The sequence below is a fragment of the Pelodiscus sinensis genome, chromosome 5 (genome assembly GCF_052426305.1).
Source record: "Pelodiscus sinensis isolate ZL-2025 chromosome 5, ASM5242630v1, whole genome shotgun sequence".
NCBI lineage: Eukaryota > Metazoa > Chordata > Testudines > Trionychidae > Pelodiscus > Pelodiscus sinensis.
Genome location: NC_143056.1, coordinates 95,161,085 through 95,186,962, shown reverse-complemented (window position 1 = coordinate 95,186,962; position 25,878 = coordinate 95,161,085). Strand labels below are relative to the sequence as shown.

Here is a 25,878-nt window from a genome sequence, read left to right as displayed (position 1 = left end):
TGGGGCTGGAGCTCTGCTGTCAGGGACAGAATCCTCTGGCTAGTGCTGGGGCTGGCGCTGGGGCTGGAGCTCCCCACTCCAGCTGCGTCTCCCTCTCCTCTCCCTCCCCCCACACACATGCCAGTGCCCCCTAAATGCATTCTTGCCCTGCCGCCAGACCTCCCTGTTCTTGGAGTCTATGATCCAGGAACACCTGTGGTTTATACTGGACCAGGGAGTTCCGGTTAAGGGAGGTACAACCTGTAAGTTTAAGCATAGCAGAATTTATTTCATCAGTTAAAAAATTAAAATGACATTTTATTTTTATGACTGGCCTTTGTTATCTTCAATTGTAACATGAAACTTGTTAAACTTATAACATGAAACTTGTTAAACTTATAAATTACCCATTGACCTAAATCATCACTAATCCAACTGTTTAAACAATGGTGTGTATATGTCTCTCTGTATCTATAGATATAGATAAAGAGAGAGGGATATGTAGATACTGGGGGTGTGTCTAGACTACAGGGTTTTGTCGACAAAAGTGGACTTTTGTCGACAAAACTATACCTGTGTCCACACTGCCTTTGAGTTATGTTGACATAACGTCGACAAAACTCAGCATTTTTGTTGACGTATGTAAACCTCATTCTACGAGGAATAACACCTTTTGTCGACAGAGTTCTGTCGATAGAAGGCATTATTGCATCTACACTGTCCTTTGCGTCCACACTGTTATGTCGACAAAGCGGCTTTGTCAACAGAAGCTTTGTCGACAGTATCTGTCGACAAAACCCTATAGTCTAGACATACCCATAGATATATCTTACACTGATGCTCCTTTGTTAAAGAACTTAAGCAAAAATTGTATTTTCCACTTTTTTCTCCTCAGCTGATTTTGTTGTTTTTAAATCAAGCTTTAGTCCTTATACTTATGGGAGTTATACTGGGCGGGGAGCAGTTGGAACCAGCTGGGGTTTTTTTAAGGAAAAATAATAACCTATGACTTAAAACCTCCAGCAGCCACTAAGTTGTACAATATCTAAATCTGTGTAATCATCTGATATTACTTGTGTTATCCTTATGATCCATTCCTCTGTCATGGTCTTCTTTTTATTTTTTATTTTTTTTATTACATCTGGTGTATGTTGTCCCAAATGATATCAAAAGCTCTTTGGGATGGACTCTATATGTACATGCATGTGTGCAACAAAGACCAAATTCTGCAATACAGGAACTGCCATAATATAAATAATTTTATTCTTTCTTTTAAATACAAATGTGTTCATTTAACAGAAAATATTTCTAGTAGCTTTTTTGCTGTATAGAAGTTTACTTCCTTGGCAAAGGCAGGAGGAAAGAAGGGTAAAGTAATGAAACCAGCTACACTAGTTTGGATTGTGGGCGAGGGGGGAAAACAGTGCTCTACTGAACAGAGTTTAGGTAAACTACTAACCAATCTTATCTGTACTGGACAGGTACACCTTCAGGAGTACCTTCAGAAGAAGTCAAGAAAAATGTACAACATGTAAACGAATGTGCAGTCCCTCCACAAAAAAGAACAAGGCGGAAGCTAATGAATTCTCCAGTGATAGCACAAAGTCCTGAAGCTTTCAAACAGTCTAGCCTTAATCGCCTGGAGGATTCCCTCAGCAAGGATGTCCGTCCTATTGTGTATACACCAGAAGTTGGTAGAAAATCTATTCCAATCTTTTGTACACAGACTGTGGTAAAGCAACCATTACAAGTGGCAAGCCTTCCCGAAGTGAATAGCTGTAATGCAGATATTCATTTCCCTTTGAAAAAAGAGTGTGGCATGGACGTCACATATAACGTGATACCACAGTATGAACAGATAGACATGAATTCAACAGTGACTCTGTACGAAGGTACAAGTAACACAAATGATCCTTGTGCTGACTTGTCTGAAAAGGAGTCACACCTGTGCAGCAGCAGCAGTGTTTTACAAAGGTAGTTATGTACATCCGTGCATTAGATGTCCCCATTCTTTTCTGACATGCTTTGTTTTATACAGTTTCTTTTCATGCGGTTGATCTGTTTTTCTTGTGCTGTTTTCTATTCTTGTAGTAAACTTAAATAACTAATGGTGTAATTTTTTTTTCTGGAAGTTGGCAACATTCGTCATTGAAGTCAATAGTAAAATTTACATAAGACATTAAAGACAAAATTCAAATTAATTTGCTGATTATCCTGGACATTTTGGATTTATTTTGGTACCTATACTAAGAGATGATATAGCGGGTACTTACTGGAAGTCAGGAAATTGAGTACTATTACCAGTACTGCTTCTGTGAGGCCTTAGACAAACTGAGATTCAGAGAAGTTAATATTCCTATCTGTAAAATGGAGAAGTACTGATCCTCCTTCAGAAGCCTTTTGTACTACCCTGAAAAAAACTGCAATGTAAAGGTTAATTACTAATCTCATAGTACCATGCTGTGGCTTTCAAAATAAAAGTTCTAATGTCCTTACTTTTCAAAAAAGAAATAACTGTTTCTATTTTTATTGGAATGTTTATTTTATGTCCAGTACTGAGTTTTTCAGTTGTAGAACACTTATTTGGCATCAAGTGAAAAGTAACTGTTTTCATCTGGGATATGTTTTTCATAATTTAAATTAGTATCTTAATTGAATTTCAGACTTGGTCTTCCTTCATTGCTGAATAGAAATCCTGGTCCAATACACGAGCAGCCATCATATATGGCAATGACTTCTGCTGCTGAGAGGAAAAGGAAGTTATTAAGGTAATTTTAAAAAAAGTGTCTGTTCCATGAGCTTTCACCTACAGTTTTAATTTTTATTACAATTATGATGTGAAGAAGTGTCAAGTATCCAGAAATTAACTTATTATGCCCCACAAAGGGTTTGACAATTCATATTTAAGTATATAATCTTCCCAAATTATGTAGAATCTGTTCTTAAAGTTTTTTATATAAACTATTTTTTTAGTTTTAGTCAAACCAATAAAGATTAACATTGCATTTTCATAATTGTCTTACACTGGGGGGAAATTATTTCTGATTTAGAAGAGGCCAGTTGCATCATCTCATCTTATGGACTGTGCACTACTTAGATCCTGAAAGTAGGGATGTAAAAAAAGCTATAAAAACAGTAGCCATCAAAAATCCTAGTAGTTACACAGTTAAACGTTTTGGGGATGTACAGCCACATGGGACTAGGAAGGGATGCCCCTGCCACTCCTGAACAGCTGGTGCCTGCTGCTCCTGGAGAGCCAGCTGATGCTTATCAGTTAACTGATTAAACTTATATCCCTACCTGAAAGAGAATGTTTATTAGTAATAGCAACAGTGAACATAATAGAAGCGCATGTAGGAGAAAGGGTGGCCTTATGTTTTGTGGAGTTACCCAATGGCCTGTGAAAAATCACTTCTGAATATTGAGAGTAGAAATCTCCGTCTTACACAGACATTCCTACTTCTTGATAAAGTATATCTAATTTTCAAAGAGATGCTATTAAAGTATCCTTTAGCAGAAAATTTTAATTAAAATTATAACCAAAAAAGGTATCTCTTTAAATACATTACTGTTATAAAGTTCCATTATTTGTTACTGACAGTAATACATACTGGTGTTAAGTTATTTTTTATATATGTATCAAACCTCTGTCCATTAAAATGCTTCTGAAGAAGTCATGAATCCTGAGATCAAGTTTCAAGTAGCTTTTTTTTAATATTATTAGCACTTATGAGTGACAAATGCAACCCTAGTTTTATGAGTGTACAGGCAGTCCCCGGGTTACGTACAAGATAGGGACTTTAGGTTTGTTCTTAAGTTGAATCTGTATGTAAGTCGGAACTGGCGTCCAGATTCAGCCACTGCTGAAACTGACCGCCAGTTCTGACTTACATACAGAATCAACTTAAGAACCCCAAGCGTCCCCAAGTCAGCTGCTGCTGAAACTGATCAGCACCTGATTCCAGGAAGCCCGAGGCACAGCAACTCTGCCTCAGGCTTCCTGTAGTCAGTTTCAGCAGCGGCTAAATCAGGACGCCTAGGGCAGAGCCGCTGGGGTGCTGCTGGGTTGGTCCAGTAGCGCCCAGAGCGGCGCTGCGGGACCAACCGGCAGCGCCCCAGCTGCTCTGCCACAGGCGTCCAGAGAAAAGCCTAGTCTGCTGGGGGGGAAGAGACGTACTAGCTGCGCACCCCTTCTCCCCCCCCCCCCATCCCAGCAGACCAGGAAGACGCAGGCGGCGGACCGAGACGCACTGCAGTCCCGCCACCTGGGTCCTCCGCGGCTTTGCTCCCAGTCTCCCTGGTCTGCAGCAGGGAGACGGGGAGCAAAGCCTCTGAGGACGCTGGCAGCGGGACAGCCGCGGGGCGTCTGGGCTGTCCCGCTGCTGGCTTTCCCACGGCTTTGCAAAGCCTCGGGGAAGCCGGCAGCGGAGCGGCCCAGGGGTGCCTGGGTTGCCCCGCTGCCCGAGCCCCCCCGCGGCTTTGTAAAGTCTGAGGAAGCCGGCAGCGGAGCAGCCCAGGCGCGCCTGGGTTGCCCCGCTGCCCGAGCCCCCCCCGCGGCTTTACAAAGCCTGGGGAAGCCGGCAGCGGAGCAGCCCAGGTCCGCCTGGGCTGCCTCGCTGCCCGAGCCCCCCCATGGCTTTGCAAAGCCTCAGGGAAGCCGGCAGCAAAGCCGCGGGGGGAGGGGGGGCGCTCGGGCAGCGGCTTTGCTCCGCGTCTTCCTGGTCTGCAGACCAGGGAGACGGGGAGCAGCTTTTCTCGCCTGGAGTACACGGGCAGCGGGACCGCGAGGTCCCGCAGTCCGTGTACTCCGGGGCAGCCCCGTTCGTAACAGCGGATCCGACATAAGTCGGGGACTGCCTGGATATCATCTTAAAAATAAATCTTTAGTTATTCCTAATTTAGCAAAAGCACAGGCTGCATCACGGTTCGGGTACCTTTTTTAAAATGAAATGATTAAAGGTCTAGAAAACATGAGCTCTGAGGAAAGACTGAAAGAGATGTGTTAGTTCCTGGTGGGTCCCTACCTCTATCTTTGCCTGTGCCACCACAGGTATCAAGTGATCACAGCTCTCACTGGCTGCAAGATCACTGTTTGTGGGCAATGGAAATGGTGTCCCAGTCTGTACTGCTTCCCGCCGCTCCCGTTGGTTGTGAACAGCAATCCATGACAGTCTGTTAAAGAGAAGACTATGAGAGGGCATGATAACAGCTTTCAAGTACCTAAAAGTTTTTTACAAGGAGGATGGAGAATAATTATATTCTGTAAGAAGAAGCAGTGGGCTTAAAATTGCAGTTTGAGAGGGTTGGGTTGGACATTGAAAGTTTTTCCCAAACTATCAGAGAGGTCAACCACAAATATATTGCCTAAGGCGGTTGTAGAATCTCCATCATTGGAGATTTTTAAGAGCAGATTAGACAAGAACCTGTCAGAGATGGTCTAGATGGTGCTTGGTCCTGCTGAGTGTAGGGAACTGGACTTGACCTCTCAAATGTCCCTTCCACCTCTAGTATTCTCTGATTCTATGAATTGCTCTCTCAGTAATACTCCTCTCTTCCTTCCTAAAATTATACTGTCAGACCACAAGCGACACACATATTCCTAAGACCAGATAAGACCTATTTCACCGTCCCTTATCTATATCTGGGTGGAGGAGAGAGAAAGGAACTATATCCTTATTTATGGAGAAGGAAGCATTCCTTCATTTTCTCTTCCCCTTCCCCTGCCCCCTTGCCTTCTCTATACTAAATATCTCTCTCCCAATTCAGCATTGAAATACAGCATCTAAACCTTCACCAAACAGTACACACACTCACACAGAGACCCTTGATAAACATAGTAACAAGTAACTCTAGTTTACAGGTCAGTGACTGAAAGACAGACAGACAGTAACATGAAGGGGGGAGAAGAGTTCCTTGCTAAAGCTGCCTTCACTGAGTTTGGAGCCTCTTCCCAGGAGACAGGCTTAAGGGACATGGGAGTCTCAACGATAGCAGGAAGCTCATCCTATTCTTCATCAGTGTTCAGTTTCCAGTGTATTTGAGTAGAAAACAAGTTTTGTTTTGTTTGTTTGTTTTTAAGAGTCTTTAAACTTGAATTCTATAATATATGAAGGATAATACTTTAAAATCCTGTTAGAGAAATAAGAAAACATGTATAAATGTAGCTGTCCTTTATATTTTAAAACTGACTGTGCCTTGATTTCAAAGTTGTCTTGGCGAATCCCGTCATGGAAGGTGGGGGGAACAAATGTGATAATAGAGTGATATATCACTAACAGCTTCATGTTCATTATAGTTCATTATCATGCTTTAATTCCATTAGTTGAAATACTATACAATAGTAGTTTTCTTCTTTTAGTAAACTCAGCTACCACTACCTTACTTAAAGCTTAGCTGTGAAATGATTGTCTTCCTCCACCCAACTGCTGCAACTGTATGATGGCAGTGGGAGAAGTATTATATTCATTAAAAATTGACTGGAGCAGTGTACACAAGTTGAGCATGCCAATGATTCTTTATGCATGTTGTTTTTTTAGTGTGCTTATTTCCTTAATTGTTACTGTCCAACTATCATGAATTGCTTCCCAAATATTAGTGGAATTTTGGATTATATTGTAACATTAAATGATAAATTTGTGGGGAGGTTTATTTTCACAATTAATGCATTCCTACAAGATTGTACTACAAAGTTTTAAAAGAAAACTGTTTGAAATGATGTGTGGACATCAGAAAGAAAACTGAGTTTATTCTATTGCATTTTCTTAGTAAAATACTTAATGGATAATACTGTGTACTATATTTTCATGCTGCATGTTCTGAAATACCAAAGGTACAGTGAGTGGGTGTAATGTAACTTCTTTTGTTTGCCTTTTTTGTTTGCCTTTTTTCAAGTTCTGGGACAAATACTGAATTAAGTTGCCTGCAAAATCCTGTGTCTGCAAAGCGTATTCGACAAGATACCTTGTTAAGTCAGAAAACTTTACGAGTGCCCAAACCAGTAGGTAAGTGTCAAAATTATAACTTGCGTTATTAAACTGGAATTTGTGGTAATGGCTGGTTGTGTAATAGGCCCAAGATTAAATTTTTACATTTACAATTTTTCATTTTCATGGTTTGCTGCTGTGATCAGTCAACTAAGCTACTTGCTGAATGTGGTGCATCCATTCATTTAAAAACACAAACCAAAAATACAACTTGGAATAGATCTAGTCAGTTACTGGGTCTTGATTAGACATGGTCCCAATATTCCAAGTTCATAACAAATGTAAATGATAAGACTCTCTAATTTTAATAGGTAATTTAATGATTGTAATCACCCTAAAAGCATACTTTTCACTGGTAGCAGGTTTGATCTGGCATCAAATTTAAGTGCCTCCTATGTAATTTCCATATCTGCTTTTATTGAGAAATAAAATAATCTCTTAAGTACTTTGCCAAACCTGTTTTGAATGCTTACTTCATCTTTTAACATCTTTTGGATTACTTTTTCCAAATAGAGATTTATTAGATACATTTTTATACCATTTGGGAGAACACAGCAGTGAAGTTGAGAAAATGAAATTTGCAAGCAATCTTGAGAGATTCTTTATCTGCTAGCAAATTGTTTACAATACTATAAGTGGTGTTCCCAGAAAAGTCTGCAAAAGGTGATCGCAATAGTGGCTCACAAGAAACTCCTATCTTAGCTATAGAAAACGTTGTGTTACAACAAATTCTATTACAGATGTAAAACGTATGAAGAGCATTTGTCCCACAATTTTTCAAAATAAGTTCTAATTTAACACTTAGTCTCTGTGCGCTCAGAGTGCCCTTTGCGTACACTAATATATTTTGAATTATTATTAGTCTCTTGGCATTGCTGGCTGTTACATACGGGTTAATCCGAAGTATTCTGCAAGTCTGTCTCAAATTTAATGATCTTTTACTTGTGCTTTTAAGCATTATCTTCCCTAATCTCATTCTCCCCAGCCAATGTTTCACACACATTTCTCTTAATCCATCCTTTTGGCATCTCAGATCACTCTTGATTTTGCACCGTCTTTTAGGGTCCTATTTACTCTCGGTCATAATCTCCAAAAGAATGTTTACTGAGGCTATATCTATACTGGTAACTGAACAACACAACTTTTGTTAGAGGTGTTAAAATGACACTCTTATGGAAGACAAAAGTTTTGCCGATTACAGGAGAGCTCACTTGCTGACAAAGCTAACACCCCTCATTAGGGCTAAAAAATTTTGCTGGGAAAAGAGACTATAAACAGTAACTAGACTGCCCAACTTTTGGGCTTGTCTACACTACAAAGTTTTGTCGAAGAAACTAACGATGACATGAAAAAAATCTACAAAAGCAAAGTTGCTAAAGCATGTTCACTTGTGCTCCCTTTCTGAATGAATTGTGTCCACATTGGTGCACCATGATTGACAGCATGAGTAATGCACTGGGTATGTATCTCGCAGTGTCTGGTGACGTGATCTGTCGCTAGATATGGGAACACAGAACAGAGCATGGCACATATTGGGACTGCGTAAAACATCCCATCAAACATGGCTTTATATCCCAGTGACTTCTGGCTTCCTTCTGTGCCATTATTCCAACCTCCAGTCTTTGCTATGCACTCAGCATTTGCAGTAAGAAAAGATGGATCCCGCACTTCTCTCCTATGTTCTGTTAAATGTCATGAGGACGTCACACATGCCAGCACAGTTTGTGAAATACAGGCAGAGGAAGATTTGCAGGTTCCTGACATGCTACATGATGTGGACAGCAGCAAATTAGCATTGCTTTTGACATTGACAGAGCAGGTACATAGTGTAGATCATCCCTTTTGGAGGAGGGAAAGCAGCACTGATGTATGGGAGTGCATCATCATGCAGTTGTGGGAGGAAGAGAAGTCAGTACAGAACTTTAGAATGCATAAAGGTACCTTCCTGAAGTTGTGTGCTTGAACTGGCCCCTGACCTGCAGCACAAGGATATCAGAATGAGAAATGCCCTATCAATGGAGAAGCTTTTGGCAGTTGCTGTTTAGAAGTTGCACAGAGTAGAGCAGCAGTTTCCAACCCTTGGACCATGGCCTAGGGTGCCAGGGCTAGAGTACACCATTCTCAACACAGCTGTTGGAAGAGTCATGTCCCGCTCCACCTCTCAGCCAGCCAGCACCGGGCTGGGGTGGGGTCTCTTCCCAGACATGGAAAAGCGCTTTGCTGCACAGTGGAAGGGCTGTGCAGATCCTGGGCGGGGGAGCCTTGGAGCAGCCTCGACCCAGGCATAAGCGCTCAGCTGGCAGCTAGGAGGCAGTGCAGGGCTAGTTGAGGGGGCAGGGCTAGTGCTGTGCGCTCTGGAGATGGAAGGACCTAAGGGGCAGGGAGCTGGCACGGGGGGGGGGGGGTCTCTAAGAGTCAGGGGCTGACACTAGGGGACACTGGAGAGTCCAGGGTGGGGAGCTGGCACTGGGGGGAGGGAGGGATTGGTGCACAGGGGCTCTGGAAACAGGAGGCTGGCACTGGGGGGATCTGGTGGGGGAGCTCTAAGGGGCAGGGGACTGGCACTGAGGCATTTGGAAGGGGGCTGGCACTGGGGAGGTTGAGTGCAGGGGACTCTAGGGTCAGTGGCTGACGCTGGGGGGTAGTGGAGGGATGCGGGACTCTAGAGGCTAGAACTGGGAAGTGGGGCTTTTGGCGGACCAGTAACATTTTATTTGCATCCTTGCATATTTGTTATTTGCATAATGAATATGTAACTATGCAAATAAAATGTTACCAGTCTGCCAAAAGTTTGTGAATGAGGTTGTTGGTATAAAAAAGATTAGGAACCCTCTGGTGTAGATAAAGCCTTTAAGTAATCTCACTATAATCTTCCCAAAAATTTGTGAAGCCCACTTAGCGAGACCATAACTAACACTAATCAAAACATTTTAACTAAATTGTTCTTTATTAAAATGTATCAGAGGGGTTACTGTGTTAGTCTGAATCTGCAAAAACAACGAGAAGTCCTGTGGCACCTTATAGACTTAACAGATTTATTGGAGCATAAGCTTTCATGAACAAAGGCCCACTTCATCAGATACGTGTCCGAGTGGGTCTTTGCCCACAAAAGCTTATGCTCCAATAAATCTGTTAAGTCTACAAGGTGCCACAGGACTTCTCATTGTTTTTATTAAAATGTGTTGTTTTATCAAAATCAAAATGTATTTATTTCAATTAAGTTTTCTACATAAGGTTACTGAGGTCTAGGGTGGAGACTGGTTAATTCCAGCGTCCTTTTTTCATCCAAACAGACATTTTGACATAATTGTCTTTCAAAAAAATCTTTAAAGGGTTGGGTTTTCCTTCCACAAATTTCAAAAGTTGTCAAGGAATAGAATTTTTGCTCTCTGGACAGCTCTTAACCGTAATCCTACAGGATGTAGTCTATAACAGCGGTTCCCAACCACCAGGCCGAGGACCGCTGCTGGTCCACAACCCAATGGCTGTGAGGCCGCAGCGACTGCTGAAGCTCAAGCCGGCTGTTCATGGTGGCTGAGGTACAGCCAAAGGAGATGGAGCAGGAGGCACCTTCCTCTGCACTTGGGAACGGAGGGGGCACGAAGGAGGAGGGAGTGCACACACCACCAACAGCCGCTCTCCCTGTTTGCATGGCTACTTTTGCCAGCAATGGTGCTAGGGCTGAGGCGGTGGCAGGAGGAGGAGCCTTCCCACCTTCTCGGTAGTGGCAGCCAGCTGGGGCTCCGGCTTCCCCCCTCTACCCATGGGGGTGCAAGACATGCTTGAGGAGGAAGTGCACATGCTGCCAAAAGTCGCTCCCCCTTTCCACATGGCAGTAACAGCCACACTTCTGAGGGAGAGGGGGCAGCCTTGGCCTGGGGAGAGGTGGGGTGGGGGGGCACAAAGGAGTGTTGGGTGAGGGCATGGTAGGGTCACGGGGCAAAAGTGTTGGTATGGGCTATAAGGGTCAGAGGCTAAAGGGTCAGAGGGCAAAGGGTGATGGGCACTGGGGAGCAAGGGCCTGGGTTGGGGCTAGGTGATTATGCAGTATTTACATATTTGCATGCTCGTTATTTGTGTAATGAACATGCAAATACAATGTTGCCAGTCTGCCAAAGGTTTGTGAATGGGTTTGCTGGTGCCTGGTATAAAAAAGGTTGGGAACCACTTGTCTATAACATCTTGCATAATGGTGTACTTTGTCAGAACTTCAGTTTCGTGTTTATTTGTGGAAAAAACCTCATACCAGCACTACTATCGTCTTTCATTTGGAAAAGGAATTAGAATTTTAGATTTGTTGTCCCTTTCTTTAGCAGAATTTAAAAAGAAACCTGAGTCTTCTCTATCTTTGTTATTTGAGGGAAGAGATTATATAGAAAACTTTGAGCAACATTGTTTACTAGATCAAAACTGAAATCTGCACCACAGAAGAGGATGCAAAAATTATTTTAAGCTACCTATACTTTCTCTCCTCCACCATTCTTAGTCCTTCCCAGGGGCTGACAATCTTCTTGTGCAGTTTAGAGTAGATTGAAGGCTGCTCTCCTTTTTACTATGCTGACTTGAGGTTTAAGGCTTGGTCTCTCACACCCTATCCCACAGACAAAACTAGCAATATATAGGGTTTATTTTTTAAGTTTATCATAGACAGACATGCTTCTGTACTTCCAGTATTGTGCACAGTGCTATCTGAGTGTCACCTGTTTCTACCAAGTATTGGGGAAAAGAGAATACCCATACCAATTTCTGTAACTGTATTGTGAAGGAATCCTGTATTTGACCATCTAGTTAATACAGGCAGTCGCCGAGTTACGTACAAGATAGGGACTGTAGGTTTGTTCTTAAGTTGAATCTGTATGTAAGTCGGAACTGGCATCCAGATTCAGCCGCTGCTGAAATTGATCAGTTTCAACCGTGGCTGAATCTGGATGCCAGTTCTGACTTACATACAGATTCAACTTAAGAAACCCAGGTGTCCCCAAGTCAGCTGCTGCTGAAACTGATCAGCGGCTGATTCCAGGAAGGCTGGGGCAGAGCGACTCTGCCTCGGGCTTCCTGTAGTCAGCCGCTGGTCAGTTTCAGCAGCGGCTGACTTGGGGACGCCTGGGGCAGACCAGCTGGGGTGCTGCTGGGTTGCTCCAGTAGCGCGGCTCCTCGGCGCTACTGGAGCAACCCAGCAGCACCCCAGCTGCTCTGCCACAGGCGTCGTGATTCAGCTGCTGCTGAAACTGACCAGCAGCGGCTGAATCAGGACGCCTGGGGCAGAGCAGCTGGGGTGCTGCCGGGTTGGTCTGGAGCGGCTCTGCGGGACCAGCCCGGCAGCCCTCAGCTGCTCTACCCCAGGGGTAGGCAAGAAAAGCCTGGTCTGCTGGGGGGGGGGGGGGGGGCATTAGCTGCACCCCCCCTCCCCCCAGCAGACCAGGGGGACAGGAGCAAAGCCGCGGAGCACGCCCGCAGCGGGACAGCCCGGGCCCGCCTGGGCTCTCCTGCTGCGGGCGTGCTCCAAGGCTTTCCTCCCTGTCTCCCTGCAGACCAGGGAGATGGAGAGCAAAGCCACGGAGCACGCCCGCAGCAGGACAGCCCAAGCGCGCCTGGTCTGTCCCGCTGCGGGCGTGCTCCGCGGCTTTGCTCCTGTCCCCCTGGTCTCCTGGGGCGGTCCAGCAAAGCCGCTGGACCCCCCCAGCAGACCAGGGGGACAGGAGCAAAGCCGCCCAGGCGGCGGGAGTCCCGCTGCCTGGGGGCGGCTTTGCTCCGGGGCAAACGAGCAAAGCCGCCCAGGCAGTGGGACTCCCGCCGCCTGGGTGGCTTTGCTCGGGTGTCCCTGGTCTGCTGGGGGGGTCGAGAAGCTTTTCTCGCCCCGGAGGACACGGGTGGCGACCCGCCGCCCACGAGCTCCGGGGCGAGAAAAGCCCCGTTCGTAAGTGCGGATCCGACATAAGTCGGATCCGCGTAAGTCGGGGACTGCCTGTACTGCAAAATATTAGACATGCCAAAAAGTTTTTTTTTTTTAAAGAAAAGGAATAAACACAAATTAGTTTCCCTGCTTCTCAGACATTATGCTTAGCAATATACTAAATACCATGTCTCTGTGGGTAAGAAGAAAGAGTTCAGTTCTTACCTCAGTAGCAGTATTCCATTTTTTCAAAAAAACATGCTTTCAGGGAAAGAATGTGATGATGCTGAATAGTTAACAGTAAATTCAGGGTTTTTTCCCAAAACTGAGAGAGACAATGGCACATTTTCAATGTTTGAATAGAGTATAAGTCATATTAGAAAATAAAGATGTGATGGATGGGAGGAGTGCTGTCCCGTTCTAAACATCCCAGCATTCAGTACCTAAAGGGTTAAACCCAGGTAGCTAAGAAATATTGGCAGAGAGCCAATAGAACCAATGGGAAGAAAGTGTTGAGATTTGAAAGGAAATCTCTTTGCTGCTTTTCTTTGTGTATTTTTTGAAACAGGAGCTAGGGCAGGGAGGAAGATGAATTGAATTGTCAAGGTTGTTATCCACTTTGACACTTCGAATGCAGAAAATGACGCTCGCAAGACACCTTAAAATACGGTGCCTCTAAATTTAAAAATCCCCCAAATCACAGATTCCCTGTCCTTGGGAGGTATGCTGCCACCACCCAAGTGGGGAAAAAAACACAAAAACCCTTTCTTCTTGAACCCAGGAGGAGTCACTTGGGAATTTCTTCCAGAGGGGTATCCCAAGCTCTTTTACCACAAGATAGCTTGGAAATAAAATAAAGAAAACAAATGGGAATCTCTGATAGCTGACCTGTCTGTTTTAGGCATGCATGCAGACTTCCTATTACCTTCCAAGACTCAAGAATCAGATCTTAAAAAATATTATTTTTATTAACAAAACAAAAAATATACTCTGTAAAGCATACTTGGTTGCTAGGTGTTATAGAGCAACTGAGAAAAAAAGATTAAAGTACAGAGAATTACTTCTGTGGGATTCAGCTTTAAGTACAGTATATTGGGGGTGGGGAGGACATGAACTCAGTACAGAGGAGTGTAACCAAACAACAAAACAAAGAAAATAATTTGATCGCATCTAAATAATTCCCTATCACTTACATATCCATATCTTCAAGGTCCAGTCAATTTCTAGTCATGGGTATTGCTTTTCTGGGCATGAATATCCCTGTGATTCGATTAATCTTTTTCCTACAGCTCCTGTTTTTAAAAACCCACAAAGAAAAGCAGCAAGCAGATTTCCTTTCAATTCAAATCTCAATGATTTCTTCCCATTGGTTCTCCAGGCTCCCTGTCAATATTTCCTAGGTACCTGGGTTTAACCCTTTACTTATTGAATGCTGGGATGTTTAGAGAAAGACGCCATTCCTCCCATTCATCAAAAAAGGGTACATAAAGTATACATAAATATTTGTACATATTTTGTATACAATATACAGTCACTGTCAGTAAAGTACAAAGTTGAGTGGAGTCCTATGCCTCTCTTTCTGGTCATATTTCTGTATTTTTCACTACAATCTTCATCTATTTCTGCATTAGGACTTGGAACAAGGAGCCGGAAACAAGAATCAGATATGCAGAGAAATCTTGCTAGAAGCCTTTCTGAAGGAAATGTAACATTGAGTATGAAATCAAGGACCTCAAAAAACCTTTTAATTTGTGTTTCTAAGAAAAAGTAAGTTGTAGGTTTGAGGATTCATCCTAATTTCAGACAAGATTGAAAGCATGCAAGTAAAAGATGGACTTTGATTTTTCCTGCTGCAGGAAAGTCTGAGGATAAGTCCGAGACTTATCAAACCATGTCCGTCACTGTACTACGCAATTCTAGAATGATCATTCACCTTTCCAGTGAGGATTTCATTAAAATATATTTTTGCATTCTATCTTCCAATAAACACATACAGACTTCTACTACTGTGTTTTAGCAAGAGAATAGAAATGAGTCATTGTGGGGAGACAGTGATGTTTCTCTAACTCTTGCACACATATTAATAAATTAATACTTTGCAGTACTCTAACTCGTCAGGAGCCAATGTTGTCATCTTTTTAAAGAAATCCTTTTTTTATGTCACTTACAAATTCTTATTCTTTATTATGATACACCAAATGTTTAGGTAATTAGAACATTGAGATTATTGCTTTTATGCTTTTCACTGAAATTTTCTACTATTAAACTTACAAGTAAATGAAATAGTCCCTTATGTTAATACATTCATACTTTAAGCATTAGGATGTCAATTTGTTCTAAAATATTAATGTGCTAACACAGGGTGCTAGCACCAACGTGGTACCAGGAAATAGGAAAAATGTATAATAGGTTTTTTTTTTTTTTTTAAATGGTAGCTATAATATTTTGAGCTCAGACTTTTAATCTGACAGTTTTTAATTTGTTGCTTAACCTAATTGCTTGAACAACATAAAGGTAAATGCTCCTTTGTATTTTGATGTTTTATAGTTTTTCAAAGCTCTAATTTTGTTGTAAATGCGTCAATTTCGGTAATTGTTCTGAATAAAGTTTTTATAGCTATAAACAAAAGGAAGAAATGTCATGTGAATTTAAAGTTTAGAAAAAAATGAATTTTGCTGTGGCTACCTCTTCTAAACTAAAGATTATCTTAATGAACATTTGTTTTCCTGGTAGTGTGTTAATAATTTTAGACTATGCTGGCCATTTTGTCATATGCCTTAATCACGTTAGCAAGAATTATTTAATCTAGGATCATGACCTTGTATGTCTCTGCAAACATAACATTAGGCAAGCGGTGACCCAGTCCTTTTGGTATGACCTATTGACATCAATAGTGAAGTTCTGCTTTTGATAGAGGGACTCTGGGATTTATCCTGTGGTCTCTGACACAGAGAGCTTCCATTCCAAGAAACCAAGAAGCATATGTAGGGGGGAAAGGGAGAAGATGACTATCAAACACTTTTATAAATGTCTACATTTTTTTATATATATTTTAAGCAAGTAAACATAATCTTTCCCCAACTGCCCCTCACAATGTCATAGTATGTGGATTGATTTATTATAGTCATGCAGAAATGCATCCTTGGAAGGGATTTTGAAAAAAGGGAACAATGTCAACTTTCATGGTTTAGTTCAGGGAAGTATGTTCGTAAAAGGATGAAACAAAGTTTTAGAGGTCGGTATTGCTGGTGCAAGCAGGATTCATAAAAGATGAGGAAGAGAGTTCGGAAGAAGCTTGAAGTTTAAGGGTTGAAGTTTGAACTGGATGTGATGGACAAAAGTAACATGAAGAAGCAGAAGAATTCAAAATGGGATGTGGGTCGATACATCAGTATCTTCATTCATCATTCTGATTGCTAGTAGCATATTAGAGAAAGGTAATGTGGGTGTCGGGGGACAGAAGCTGATGCAATCTGCAATGTCCCAAGGAGAAGGAAAATCAAAGATTGAAGATGGTATATGACCCTTTACCAATGCTAAGCCAGATGATGCTGGAGACCTATGCAAGAGCTCTTTTGGAAAGATTGGAAGGAAGCAAAAGCCTAGTTGAGAAGCAGGAGGACTATAAGGAGAGGAGTTGCACGCAATATTTGCAAATGACTAATTCTGAAGATTTGAAGTGAAGAGAAGCAGAGAGCTGGAACAGTAGATGGATATGGACCATAAGAGTCCCATGAGTCCATGATGACAGATTTGGCCAACATACCAAGTATGGACAAAATCATTTGTTTTGAAAAAATTCACTTATTTTTTATAGGTGGATCCAACAATGTGCCATTTAATAAAACTATCATTTTCATAATAATCTAAAAGAGAGTCTAATTTATGAACATGTTGGATACTTAAAATTGAATCTGTTGTCTTCTCTCTCATTTTTTCATATAGTATCTGTCATGAGAATTCAAATACCACAAGCAAACCTAACAACACAAATGACTCTTCTAAAATCTTTACTTTTCTCATTTTACAAAGATGCATTCAGATTTTACAATACTATGCTGTTCACTCCAGCTTTAGCATGCCAAAATAGAAAATATGATCTTCATAATTCAGAATAAATATGGAAAGAGGGCTTGGTGTTGACTTTTGGTTAAATAACATTAAATCTCTGTATGAACCCCCACTCATTCAGAATTAAAGTGGTCTTAATACAATTTATCTTAATTTACTTGTCCCAACTTGGTATCATCCTCAAACTTTAAGTGTATTTTTATGCCATTATCTAAATTATTGAAGATGTGGAACAGAATCAAACCTAGGACTGATCCCTGCAGGATTCCACTGCATGTTGTTCCAGCTTGCCTGGAAACGATTTTCCAACCAGTTATGTATCCATTATATAGTAGCTGTATCTTGCTTGTATTTCCCCAATTTGTTTATGAGAAGGTGATGAGAGATAATGACTTTAGCAAGGCTTTTGATAAGTTAAACCACATCTATTATTTTCCCCACATCCACAAAGCTTTGCTACCCTGTCAGAGAAAGCTATTAGATTGGTTTGATACACTTTGTACTTGACAAATCCATTTTGACTATTACTTATCACTTTATTTTCTAGGTGTTTGCAAATTAATTATTTTATTTGCTTCATTATCTTTCCATATTCTGAAAGATAATGGAGCAAATAACTACATTAAGTCCTGGCATTACAAGTCAGACAGGCGGGCGGGAGGGGTAGGTCTCCTACCCGCCAAGTCAGCTGTGACTCCAACAGTGTGAAAATGGGCCACTAACCTTCATGCAGAGCCGGGAGAAGCTCCAAAAGTGAGGAAAACACTGACCACTCTACTGTGGATAAATTTTATGGAACCATGTAGAATAAAGAAGAGAGACCTGTGAGGCCGGACACGTCAGCCCCGCACCCGGCTGGGCAGCTTGATGACCGGGTGGCTCACGACAGTCCCCGCGCCATGCCAAGCAGAGTAAGCAGCGGGGACAGACCAGGAACCTCTGGCCATTCGCCGAAGCTTCCTGTGGATAGAGCGGGCAAGGGCCGAAGCTCCTCCGTCCCGGTCAGAGCCCACCGCAAGGAGTTGGTTCCGGCACCGGGGGGTCTCAAGAGTGGACTTGGTACTGGCAACGGATAAAACCGCCGCTCTAGGCTCACTGACGGACGCCCCGGCACCGGCTTTTCCTGCGCATGCGCAGATGGTTGTGGCCGCAGAAGCGGCTATGCCGGTGTCTTCCCCAGCTGTTGCTGCGGCTTCTCCTCCGGCGCCGGAGTCAGCGGCACCGGGATTGAGGCCGTAGGAGGGTGCCTCTGCCTCACATCCGGCGGCACCGACGTTGCCTGCATCGAACCTGCAGCCTACGGCATCGGGTCGGCTAATGAACAGCCAGGCTGCGGGGATCACTTCATCATCCCCTAGTCCTTTATACTCTGCACCACTGCCTGCTTCCGACCCCATGGTGCCGACAAAAGCACAACACAAGTCAGCGCAGCTCCGGACACCGTCTTTAACACCCGACCGTGCAATGTTTTCACCGGGACCGGTGTCTCCTAGATCATCTTACTCTGCGCATCATTATGCCCCTCGGCATCAGCATCATTGTCATTACTCATCGGTCCCAGACTACTACTGCCGGTCATCTCACCACTCACCGGCAAACCGATATCGCCCAGAGCGTTAATCTCGATCTCCTTCTCACTACTCCCGGAGGTCCTTTTCTCCAGGGACCCCAAGAACCCTAGAACGCTCTCGCCGTTATGACACTCGTGGAAGATACTCTTCCAGGCGCTCTCCGAGTCCATACCGCAGACATCATTACAACCGACGTTGTTATGACCACCACTCTCCCTGAGACAGACGACGTCTCCACTCGCGCTCACCGCAATCCAGCCGGACTCTATCTCCACAGCCATTGGTACAATCTTCATCTTCAGCTGCTCCACTGGCTCCGGCGGAGGACTCAGCATCCGTCTATCAGGGGGGTGACCACACACGTCAGGACCATCAAAGCCTGGCTTCGCCGGCTCCCAACTCCCCTGTATCACCTGATGATGCCTTGGGACCTGGGGACTTGTCTGAGGACCATAGACAGTTCCAGGAGCTTTTCAAGAGGGTAGCCCAGTCCCAAGAGATCCAGATGACGGACGTGCAACAAAAGCAGCATCGGCTGTTGAAGAACCTGCAACTGTCCCAGAAGTCAAAGATGGCTTTTCCCTTTGACGAAGCCATTCTAGAGATTGCCAATGACGTCTGGCAGACCCCAGCTACATCCCTGGCAACTAATAAGAAATCAGACAAGAAGTACTTTATAAATCAAAAGGGGATGGACTTTTTATTTACGCACCCTCAACCCAACTCCCTCGTGGTGGACGCGGCACAACAGAGGTGGAAGACTCCTCAGGCCAAAAATGCAGCAGCTGACAAAGAAGCTAAGCGCCTTGATCTCCTAGGCAAGGTGGTTTACTCTTCAGCCACCGCATCCTTAAGAATGTGCAATTATGCAGCGCAACTGGCAAATCACGACTTCGAGAATTATGCTAGACTGGTCCCCCTATTTGAGCAGTTGCCGGATTCTAAACGCCAGATTTTGAAGGCGGTGATACAAGAGGGTTACACCATTGCCAGGACGGCGCTGCAGATAGCGCTTGACACAGCTGATGCAGCTTCTCGAGCTACAGCTACGGCCATAGTCATGCGCCGAGTGTCATGGTTACACCAATCTGTGGTGCCAAAAGACATGCAGTCTAAGGTGGAGGACCTACCATTTGATCGGCAGTCACTTTTTGCTCAATCCACCGATCAGGTCTTTCACTCAGGCAAGGACACGCGCACAACTTTGAGAACGCTGGGCATGTACACGCCTCCTTATAAGCGCAAGAGATACACGCCCTATAGCAAGCAAAGACCATTTTCTTATGCTGCACCTCAGCCCAGACCTTTTGAACAACTACAACAAAGACCTAGGCAGCGCCCTCAAAAGCGTCGACAACGCTTTAGCAAGGCGCCTGTTCAGCAACAAGGTCGGCAGCAAGTTTGATGGGCTGGTCGAGGGACTCTGCACCATCCCCTTGATAGAGACTCCACACAACGTGCAAGGCTTGTTCCATCATCGCCTGAGACCTTATCAACATCGTTGGTCTCATATATCCACCGACCGGTGGGTCCTCGACATAGTTGCCACAGGATACCTCATTCCCTTCAACTCTCTCCCTCCCCCTTCTCCTCCCTCCCCCTCCCTTTTCAGGGACCCTTCTCACGAGAACCTGTTACGACAGGAGGTTTTCCACCTCCTCTCCTTAGGAGCGGTGGAGACAGTACCAGCACAGTTTCGCGGGAGAGGGTTTTACTCCCGTTATTTCCTCACCCAGAAGAAGTCAGGGGGTTGGAGGCCTATCCTGGACCTACGTCAGCTCAACCGCTACTTGCGGAAGCAGAGATTCAAAATGGTCACGTTGTCTGCCATCATTCCGGCCCTCGAAGAGGGGGATTGGTTCGCTTCCCTCGACCTGCAGGATGCCTATTTCCACGTAACAATTCACCCGACTCACAGACGATTCCTTCAGTTTGTGGTAGGAGTCGACCACTACCAATACCGAGTACTACCCTTCAGCCTCTCGGTGGCTCCACGAGTTTTTTCCAAGACCCTTGCAGTGGTGGCGGCTTATCTTCGCCGTCTCAACATCACCATTTTCCCGTACCTGGACGACTGTCTACTAAAGGCCCCCACCTTCGACGAAGCTATGTGGGCTGTCACCACTACTACCAGGATATTCAAAGCTCTCGGTCTCGTAATCAACGCCGAGAAGTCTTTTCTCATTCCGAATCAAGATCTGGAGTTCATTGGGGCGAGACTAGATTCCTCAACTGCAAGAGCATACTTGCCCATGAAAAGGTTTCATCTGATTCGAGATTTGGTACAGACCAGTTCAATTTCCCCCAAATCTCGAATACTTACCTGCCTACAGCTCCTAGGACATATGGCGGCTACCACGTCCGTAATTCCTCATGCAAGGCTTCATCTCCGTGGCCTCCAACATTGGCTATTCACGGTGTACAACCCCGGCATACACAGCATGAACAGGGCAGTCTCTATCCCAAACCAGGTCAGGACCTCCACTGATATGGTGGGGCGACGCCAAAAACATGTTGCTAGGAGTCCCCTTCCAGGCTCGGAGACCATCCCTACAAATCACAACAGACGCGTCTCTGCTCGGCTGGGGTGCTCATCTACAGGACAGCCAAGCACAGGGCCTCTGGACTCCCCAGGAGTCTCTGCTACACATAAACTTCCTCGAGCTTCGAGCGGTCTTCAACGCCTGCAGGAATTTTGTCCACATCATTCGTGGCCAATCAGAACAGATCCTCACCGACAACATCTGCACGGTATATTACATCAATCGGCAAGGGGGTGCGCGTTCCCACTCCCTTTGCGCAGAGGCAGTCCGCCTCTGGAATTGGGCGATCCGTCATGGGGTCACCCTGACGGCAGCTTACCTTCCTGACAAGGACAACATCCGGGCCGACGCTCTCAGCAGGAATTTCTTCTCCCAGCACGAATGGGAGTTACACACGGGAGTCACCCGCCACCTCTTCCAGCGATGGGGCTTCCCAAAGATAGATCTCTTCGCCACTCGCAGCAACAGGAAATGTCATCAGTACTGTTCTCGGGTGGGCACCGGAGCAGGCTCCTTAGGGGATGCCTTCCTACTGGACTGGAGCCATCACCAGTTGTTGTACGCATTTCCCCCTCTACCGCTTATCCCGAGGGTGCTGGAGAAGATAGCGGCAGACCCGGCAACAATAATATTAATAGCACCCTTCTGGCCCCGGCAGACATGGCTAACTCGGCTGTCAAGAATGTCGGTCGTCGAACCGATACGGCTACCGGTACTGTTCAATTTACTATCTCAACAGCACGGCACGATGATCCACCCATGCATCGATCGCATGCACCTGATGGCGTGGCTCCTAGCTGGCTCCAAGGGTTGGAATTCACGTGTTCTCACGAAGTGAGACATGTACTAATTAACAGCAGACGCAGCACCACGCGCAAGACTTACCTGCAGAAATGGTGTCGTTTTCAAGCTTGGTGTGTGGCACGGGATCTCGACCCTCTCTCGCTGCCTATCCAACAGGTTTTGGATTATATTTTGTACCTGAAGACGACAGGGTTGGCATGTTCTTCCCTCAGAGCGCACTTAGCGGCGATCTCCGCTTTCCTCCGGCCTGTTGGCGGTTATTCACTGTGTGCACACCCCTCACCAAGAGGTTTTTTAAGGGCCTGGACAATCTATATCCAGCTCATAGGATTCCTCCGAAGCCATGGGACTTGGCGTTAGTATTGGACACTATCACTCGCCCTCCTTTCGAACTGTTAGCATCGATTGACTTACGGATGCTCACAATGAAAGTGGTGTTCCTCCTCGCTATTACATCTGTGCGGCGATTGAGTGAATTAGCAGCTCTCTCGGCAGACCCGCTGTACACACAGTTCTCCAGTGATGCCGTGGTACTTCGTGTACACCCCGCCTTTCTGCCAAAGATCAATTCTGCTTTTCATATAAATGAGCCCATGTGTTTTACAACGTTCTTCCCAAAGCCTCATTCTTCTCCGGAGGAGTCCCGTCTTCATACTCTAGATGTTAGACGAGCGCTGGCTTTTTATCTCGAAAGGACGCGTAGTTTTCAAAAATCTCAACGACTATTCCTGTCTACAGCTGATTGTTGCAAGGGCAAACAGCTCTCTGCACAGCGCATATCAGGGTTGATTGTCTCTTGCATTAGACGTTGTTACGCTTTACGGAACAAACCCCTACCTGACCGAACTCGAGCTCACTCTACTAGGGGTATGGCGGCATCCACTGCCTATCTTCGCAGAGTACCATTACAGGACATGTGCCGAGCAGCTACCTGGTCCTCTAATCTCACCTTTGCTAGACATTACGCTCTTGTAAACTCCCTGAAGACCGATTCAGCAGTAGCTCACACGGTCTTGTCTGCACCGCAGGACCAATGATTCCGAAGCATGCATTTGTCATCGGACCACTGCTGTGGACTCACCTCGAGTGGAGCACCCATTGGGGACACTACTTGATGAAGAAGAGAGAGTTACTCACCCTGTGCAGTAACGTCTGTTCTTCGAGATGTGTGTCCCCATGGGTGCTCCACGTCCCACCCTCCTCCCTGCTTCGAAGTTACATTTTTCAGATGCTTCCGGTTGGGAGGAAACTGACTAGCCGGACTGCGCTTAGCTGAGAGGCGCGAGATAGCAGTCACGCATGCGCGGTCCGGTGGAGGGGCTACTGCTACTGAAGATCCTCCGGTTTGCGGCGCCGAGACGAGCCCAGCACCTCAAGTGGAGCACCCATGGGGACACATATCTCGAAGAACAGACGTTACTGCACAGGGTGAGTAACTCTCTCTTCTCACCATAGGCCCAATTCCAAGCAACGTCAAACATTAACTAAGACCTCTGGTGACACCCAGCCACCACTGTAACAAGTTATGGTAACAGCACTCATGAGAAATTGAGTAATGATCTTTTTCTAAAATAATGGTTTTCGGTGACCATAGATGAGTACACCAGGGAAATAGTAGTCAGGGATACTCTACTGAGCTGAGGGCTATACTTGATCTTTTCTTCAGTCATCTGTCAGTCAACCAGTTCCAGCCACCCCGAAAACACAATCTGATCCAGAATGAAATATCTTTTCTTTTGGATATGCACACGCATACCTGGCTGCTGCTGAGTGCGGGTTGAGGAAGGGGAGGACCTAGCTGCTGATGCTGGTTCAGAAATGAGTGCTGCCGCCAGCAAAAAATGTGTTCAGTGCTCTGCCTTAAAAGACAGCACACCCCTCCCAGCCCCAACGCGTGTGCACACACTCCAATCCAAAATCTGAAATGGTGAGCCGGGCTCAGGCAGAGGGCGGCAGGAGGACTGAGGGCTCTGACAAGATTCAGTCCCTGTGCAACAACATGGAGCCTGCTTTAGCCTGGAGAGTAAGTGCCAATCATTATGTGCCTCAGGAGTAATACAGAAGTAACTTTAAATAAATGGTATTCTGTTGTTGTTCAGCAATGCAATTTAACTGTGGTTAATTGTGACAATTTTTTTAATCTTGAGATTACTTTTAATTGTTTGACAGCCCTAATTTTTACAGATAATTCCTTTTCTGCAAGCAGTCCTCATACAATTTTACCACTTCTAGTCGGTGCATGGGTCAAAGGTCAAATATTAACTAGTATCGATACCATAAAACAATCTTCCTTGGTCTAATGTCCATTGTTATTTCATTAAATACTGCAGTACTTGTTAATAACATTACACAAGTTTTACATCTTGAGAATAATTCATCTGGCAGCAAGCAGAAGCAGAGGGGGCAGGGCCAGGCCATGTACTGCCAAAATGCTGTTCCACTCCATGAGTTGCAAAGGGAGGAGAGCCATTCACACCTCCAGAATTGTGGAAGGTGCTGTTCGCAAAAAAGAGATTGATTAAAACCATCTGTTCTAGGTAAGATTAAGCTGAAAAGAGAGAGAGCTCACCCAACGCCCTGTAGACACTGTCTGCTAGCCATGCGTGTTGATCTATGGCAAGGCTGCTAAACAACCACTATGAAACTATACTGTTTTCAGCAGCTACTACACTAAATTATATTCAACATTTTTGTTTCTGAAATGCCCATTGAAAAATATATGCTTATAAGGCATGATTCTTAATTTTCTTACAAATTACAAACATGTTAGCGATGCGCTCTCAAAGCATATTCCAGATACTTGGTAGTACAGATTCTTTCGGTATATAACAAGGTCTTCATCTGAATGTCCATATTTTCTCAGAGTGAAAAGGCAATATGGAGGTGGGGAAAGATTCTCTTTATTACAGATATTTACATTTTTTTTCACATCCACATACTTGTTACCTGTTAATCTACCTTTCCAGCCTAAATGTTGAATAATATTTTTATTTGCCATATACTTGAAGTACAGGTTTAAATGAATTCACTATTCTATGCCATGTAGTGTCAAATTGTGCCAGATGGTATGTAATATAATATTGCACAATATAATATGACTCAGGCTGAAATCAAGTATGCAAACGACTTGGATCCATAAACTTTACTTAGTTTTAAAATAACACTGGTTTAAAATCCATATTTGAAAAAAGGGTTGTGATGATGTTCAAAAAATTATTTACAGCATGACATCTTAGATACCTGATGGTTCACAGGTAATGAATGAGTCATCTTGCTTACTGTGTAAGATTCATGGCAATATTTTCAGATGCCTGGGTAGTTTGGCATGTAGACCTTCTGATTTTGGCTCATCTTGCTTTCTCATTTAATATGGATGTCTTGCCTATTTAAAACTAAAGATGGTCCTGAACCAAAATTGCAGATCAGAACTTGGACTGAGATCCATCTCTTAATTATCTGTTGGTGACTTGATGTGGTGACTTCTCTAGCACTGCCATGCAGAGCTAAAAGATGTATACATGTGCAAAAGATTGGAATAGTGTTGCATTTGGTTTCATAAAATATTTCACTTGAAATACATGCTATGAAAGTCTTTGAAATATGTGGAATGCTGTGATTTTTTTGAAGAGATAAAAAAGCTTTTTTTTTCCTAAACATAATATGTGTGTTAGTATGTCTGAAGTGTTTTAGGATGCATTTTAATGGATTTGTGTACAATAAATAGTGTTCTGTTCCTCACTAGTAAAGAATGACTAATCTTTTTTTGTAAGAAGAATGTAAGGTTTTGTTTTGGGTTTTTTTCTGTGTGTGGGGAGTGGAGTTTGGATGTGAAGATATTCTGCTTTTGGTCCAGCCTTCATTTTAGCTCTCAATACTCCTATCCTTTCATTGCAATATATGACTGAAATATAAAGAGGTATAAAAATACTGTTTTGTATACAGACATAAATTATATGCTAGAATAATCATAACTACAGGATAGTTTTCTGAAACGCTAAGTGTGTATTCTAAGGTAGTAATGGCTCATAATGGTC

General features: G+C 44.1%; 1 protein-coding gene across 3 annotated transcripts in view; it reads left to right on the top strand.

Moving 5' to 3' along the window:
• Window positions 1–14,959, top strand: part of KIF18A (kinesin family member 18A) — a 109,700-nt gene extending 94,741 nt beyond the window's left edge. For all 3 annotated transcript variants that reach the window (XM_006111516.5, XM_006111514.5, XM_006111515.5), the window contains exons 14-17: window positions 1,461–1,953; window positions 2,643–2,747; window positions 6,871–6,980; window positions 14,487–14,959. In XM_006111516.5, coding sequence (XP_006111578.1) covers window positions 1,461–1,953; window positions 2,643–2,747; window positions 6,871–6,980; window positions 14,487–14,626 — 848 coding nt within the window. In that variant the 3' untranslated portion in view covers window positions 14,627–14,959. The remainder of the gene's footprint in view (window positions 1–1,460; window positions 1,954–2,642; window positions 2,748–6,870; window positions 6,981–14,486) is intronic.
• The last annotated feature ends 10,919 nt before the right edge of the window (window positions 14,960–25,878 follow it).